General features: G+C 46.1%; 1 protein-coding gene across 1 annotated transcript in view; it reads right to left on the bottom strand.

Annotated features, from left to right (window-relative positions):
• The window catches only part of LOC104277905 (ras-related protein Rab-6A-like), a 19249-nt gene extending 15139 nt beyond the window's left edge, over positions 1-4110 (bottom strand). Inside the window, exon 1 of the mRNA XM_009874702.1 lies at positions 4058-4110. Within this exon, the coding sequence (XP_009873004.1) occupies positions 4058-4087 (30 nt within the window). The 5' untranslated portion in view covers positions 4088-4110. The remainder of the gene's footprint in view (positions 1-4057) is intronic.
• Positions 4111-4833: the final 723 nt, after the last annotated feature.

The following is a 4833-nucleotide window of genomic DNA, read 5'->3' on the forward strand; positions in this document are numbered from 1 at the left end:
GCAGCTCCACGGCTCAGCAGTACCCACAGAGCCTGGAAAACGTTCCAAGCAAAATGATCTTAAAAGGAAAACAAAACAAACAAACAAACAGCTAGGAAGGAAGTCTCTCAGCTAAGGCAAACATCACTTCTTCCCTGTTCTTCAGGTACTTCTGATGGAGACGCTATTTAATGCACGTGCTCCATATTGTTACACTGTTATTATGCCCCCACTATATACCCCCATAATTAATTCCTTGTATTCTGCCAGATATTTTAACGTGGTAGGAATAAAGAATCAAGCCAGACAGTTTGCTTCCAAGTAATCCAGAAAAAAATAGTCTGCAAAGGAATTTAAAAAGCAGAATGGAACAACCCAAACTAAACTCCGATTTGGAGCACCAGAGACGCACAGAGGAAAAATAAAGACTAGCTACCCAGTGATTTTTTTTTTCACCTGTCATCAAGAACTGCGACATTACCAGTTCAGAGAGATGATACCGAAGCTGCAAGGCAGATGTGAGAAGCCTGAAAAGACTAATGCAACAACAGGCTTCCCTTCTGCTTTTGTTTTCCATTGTTTCGGTAGAGGGTACTCCGCAGAAGATTGCCTCAAAGATGCTCCTATTTTCCCTCGTGTCTATTTGATTTTGCTTTACAGTAGAAAAGCTACAGAAACCCCTAAGATCTCACCCCATACATACAAGCCAGAATCTCATTCCAGCTGACAAACTACTGGAGACTCCAATTTTCTCTGCTCTCGGCAGGAGCTGGAAACATGAGTTACAAAGCCCGCAACCTGCCTGAGCCTGTACTTCATGCCGTTCCTCCGACACCTCTGCAAGGCAGCGAGAGTTCTGAAGCTCGTAAGTCACAGAATCATAGAAAAGTTTTGGCTGGAAGAGACCTTCAAGATCATTAAGTCCAACCTTTGTCCTGGCCCTATCAACACCAGTAAACCACGTCCCTCAACACAACATCCACCCGTCTCTTAAACACCTCCAGGGGTGGCAACTCAACCCCCTCCCTGGGCAGCCTGTTCCGATGCCTGACAACCCTTTCAGTAAAGAAATTCTTCCAAATATCCAACCCGAACCTCCTCTGGTGCAACTTGAGGCCATTTCCCCTTGTCCTGTCACTCACCACTGGGGAGAACAGACCAATCCAAACCTCACTACAACCTCCTTTCAAGTAGCTGTAGAGAGTGATAAGGTCTCCCCTCCATCTCCTCTTCTCCAGGCTTACACAGAAGCCTCTACGCAGCCGGCAGGAACGCAAGCACCGTGCCGAAACGTGTCGGGTCGGCAAGATTCCCGGCCCTGAACACTCACACCATGGGAAATGCAACGGGAAGGCCAAGCACAAAACCTCCTTTCGATCTGGGCGATGAAAGTATTTGTGCTAATTGCAGAGTTTTGTCAGAGCTGCAGTAAAAAGGAGTGGGTTCAAGCACTCTGTGTATCCCAGATTTTTATAAAAAATAACCTACAGAGTGGCATTTTGTCACAATTCTGACAAAATGAGAAAAAAAAAAAGCTTGGAGGATCTTTACAGATCAGCTGTAAAGGAAGAGCCGTGCAATGTGCAAGAAGAGAAAACGCCTGCTTACAGATGGGGAAAAACAGGGCCATGAAATTAAGTTAACGACCATAATTAAGGTGGAGGCAGGTTTAACCCACTTGAACACATTTTAATCCATCTGTCCTCACAACACTAGTGTCTATCAAGGGCCTGTCGTCACCCTATTTTATAGGCAACACTTGCCGACAAAAAATTACCCAAGACTATGCGAGGAAGCCCGAGGCAAAGCAAGAACCTGAATTATTTTGTAAGTCAGAGCCCAGCACTGCAACTCCTCACTCTCCTCCCTCCTCTCCTCCTCCAAGAGACTGAAGCTACAGGGAAGCGTCGTCTGTAATTCTCCTCTTGCATAACACGCACAGAATCACCACGGTTGCCAACGCTGGTCTTTCATTATGTATGACGTACGGGGCCACGTAAGGAAAACCTTTCCCAGCGTGTCTCCATGGAGAGGAATCACTCCTGGTGCAACATCCACCACCAGTGGCACAATTTTAGTTCAGGTGTTTGGGTCTCCTTGAACAGAACAGCGAGTTCTTGTTCGATTCACAAATGTCCCTCACAAGAAAACAGCTTAATAATAAGCTACGGAGACAACAGTCGAATTCCTCTTATCTAGCAGCAAATGAAAGAAAACTATTTTCTTTCTATTTTTACCGACTGAGCACTAAAAGACTTGTTCAAATGATTAGGCTGTGGCAGCTTTCAGAAAAAGCACATTCAAAATTTATCAGAGATGTCCCAAATGAACAAATTCTCTATCAACTGACCTACAGCTACAGTTAACCACAGACATGGGTTGAGATGCGTTATCACCCCTGCACTTGGCCTGGAGAGGTCTCTTTACAATCGTGGGCCCGGAGAAACGTATATTCTGGTTTGACACTACCATGTGGTGTGATTTTGGCCAAATTACAGGAGCTTTTATGACTCATTCTTTCTTCCAGTTATAGCAAAACAGGATGCATCACCCTACCTCAGCCATGACTTCACTCAAATAAAGGTTTCTGCATGAGTGACACAAACCCAACCCATTAACACCCAAACTACGCACGCATCAGTGATGGCTAAACTGAAGCTTTCTTTAAGCCCTCAGGATTTCTTACTGGTTTTAGTACCACTCGTTCATTTTGCAGTCATGTAGAATATTACGTCGGGCCAGCTTCCCATGGAGACAACTGTATTATCATAAAGCACAGAGGGTCAAACCTCGTCATGAAAAGAACTAGGACGCAAGCTCCGTAGAGAAAAGGAGCAGACTTGAAAGAAAAATACTGGAGGGGGGGGAAAAAACGCAAACAGATTAAATACAAGAACTGCATTCATGTGTCCATGTAATTACAGCGGGTAGAATTTGAAAGGATGTTTGCTCCCCTGGGAGCAATGGTGTGTACTCCAGCCCTCCTACACCGTGGAAGCTTTGCTTCTCCCATAGTCAAGCAAGAACTTGCATCTCCTTCTACCCAACTTGCCTAGCAGCAGCCATGAAGAATTACTGAAGGGGCAGGAAGGAAATCATTTAGGGGTAAAGAGATTTAAACAAGATATTTGGATAGACACTATGTAACAGAAGAGCCACAGCGTTTTTCTTGTGGGTTTTTTCCCGTTACCTCCTCCTCTCACCCCCCTAAAAAACCTTTCGCTTTCATGAGGGAACAGATTTTTTCTCAGCTTAGTGTATTCAGAACGTCACCAACTGTAACCAAGTCACGAAACACTTTCTGCTTGGAGAAGACACACTTTACAGAACCGAAGTACTTTTATAGCTCGCCACCTTTTCAAGCTCACCCGAAATTCTGGGAGTGGGCAACAATGCCTGCTCTCCTAGAGCTTAGAAAAGTTGGCTTGCGTCAACTTGAAGTGACTTGTCACCAGACACGAAGCAGTGAGGGGGCTGCAGGGTCGACTGGAAGGGAAGGCAACCAGTGCCTCAGCCCCAGCCGTGCCAACCCAACCTTGTTGAAATGAAGCAGGCACAGGATCGGGGCCTGCGGAGCAATTGGTGGCGTGGTCTTTGTTTCAGCAGAGAGCACAAAACAGCATCCGAAAGCAACCCAGCCTCACAATCCTCTGCTTTCCACTCCGCGACTCCTCGCTCTCTCCACCGCAGTAGCTCTTGCAGCTCAGCTTCTTTTTTTCAAGAGAGTCAGGGGTACCCATTACATTTTCCCCGTTAGAGGCATTAGAAAGCGACAGTCTGGTAGCAAATGGTGAAGTATAAAACCACGTAAACTTAACAACTGCTGTTACTTGAGTATATCCCAGAAGCCTACCCACAGCTCATCCTTCTGCAAGTAGCAGATAAGCCACTCGAGCCGGATCCAACACTGAAATGTCATCCTGAAAGGTTATGAAAATACAAAGCTTAAAGATGTTACAGGGAAGAACTGAGGCTGTGTACCAACTCCTGTCCCACTGCAACCAAATGGATTCCTCTTGCAACGGAAGACACGGCAACAGAGGGGCCTTGCGAGAGACAATAACAGGGATTAATTTACCTGGTAGGTGTTGTCAAAGCTGTCATACATGAACCTGGTGATCAAGGAAGTCTTCCCCACTAGAAGAAGAAAAAAACAAAGACAGAGTCAAGGAGCAATTTCAGTGCAAGTTTTAAGCCAATGACTGAGAAATGGTTTCAGGAGGGCTTTTACTCTGTCCCCAACACATTCATATCGTGCAATTAAACATCCTGCCATCCAAAGAGCAGTTATCTGACTTCACCATTGCCAAGTCACTGATAGGCACATTTTTTCTGAAAAAAACACACTCATTCCCGAGCATCAGTTTTACTGTCACACGTTCCCAGATTTGTGATGCAAATTCAAATAATTTAATCGTTTCAGCTTCTACCCAGTCACTCCCAAATTTTAGCTGAACCACATGAACAAACACGATAGGTCTGACAACCCCTACAACAGGTCATAAGCAAGGTGGCTCTTTCTGCTCAGAAAGCAAGGTAGCTACGTCGCTTGAAAATGCATCTTCTCAATGTCACTCTCTCCGTATTTGTCACCCAAACAGCAGTCCCTGCTGTAACAGCACAGAGGTAGAAGGCAAGACTGAAGAACATCGGTGTGAGAGGTTTGTCTGTCATCTGAATCACAGAATCACAGAATGTTGGGGGTTGGAAGGGACCTCTGGAGATCCCCCAGTGCCACCCCCTGCCATAGCAGGGTCACCCAGGGCAGCCCCACAGGAACGCGTCCAGGCGGGTTGGAAAGTCTCCAGAGCAGGAGACTCCACACCCTCTCTGGGCAGCCTGGGCCAGGGCTCC

This window comes from Apaloderma vittatum, unplaced genomic scaffold (genome assembly GCF_000703405.1).
Source record: "Apaloderma vittatum isolate BGI_N311 unplaced genomic scaffold, ASM70340v1 scaffold8828, whole genome shotgun sequence".
NCBI classification, from domain to species: Eukaryota; Metazoa; Chordata; class Aves; order Trogoniformes; family Trogonidae; genus Apaloderma; species Apaloderma vittatum.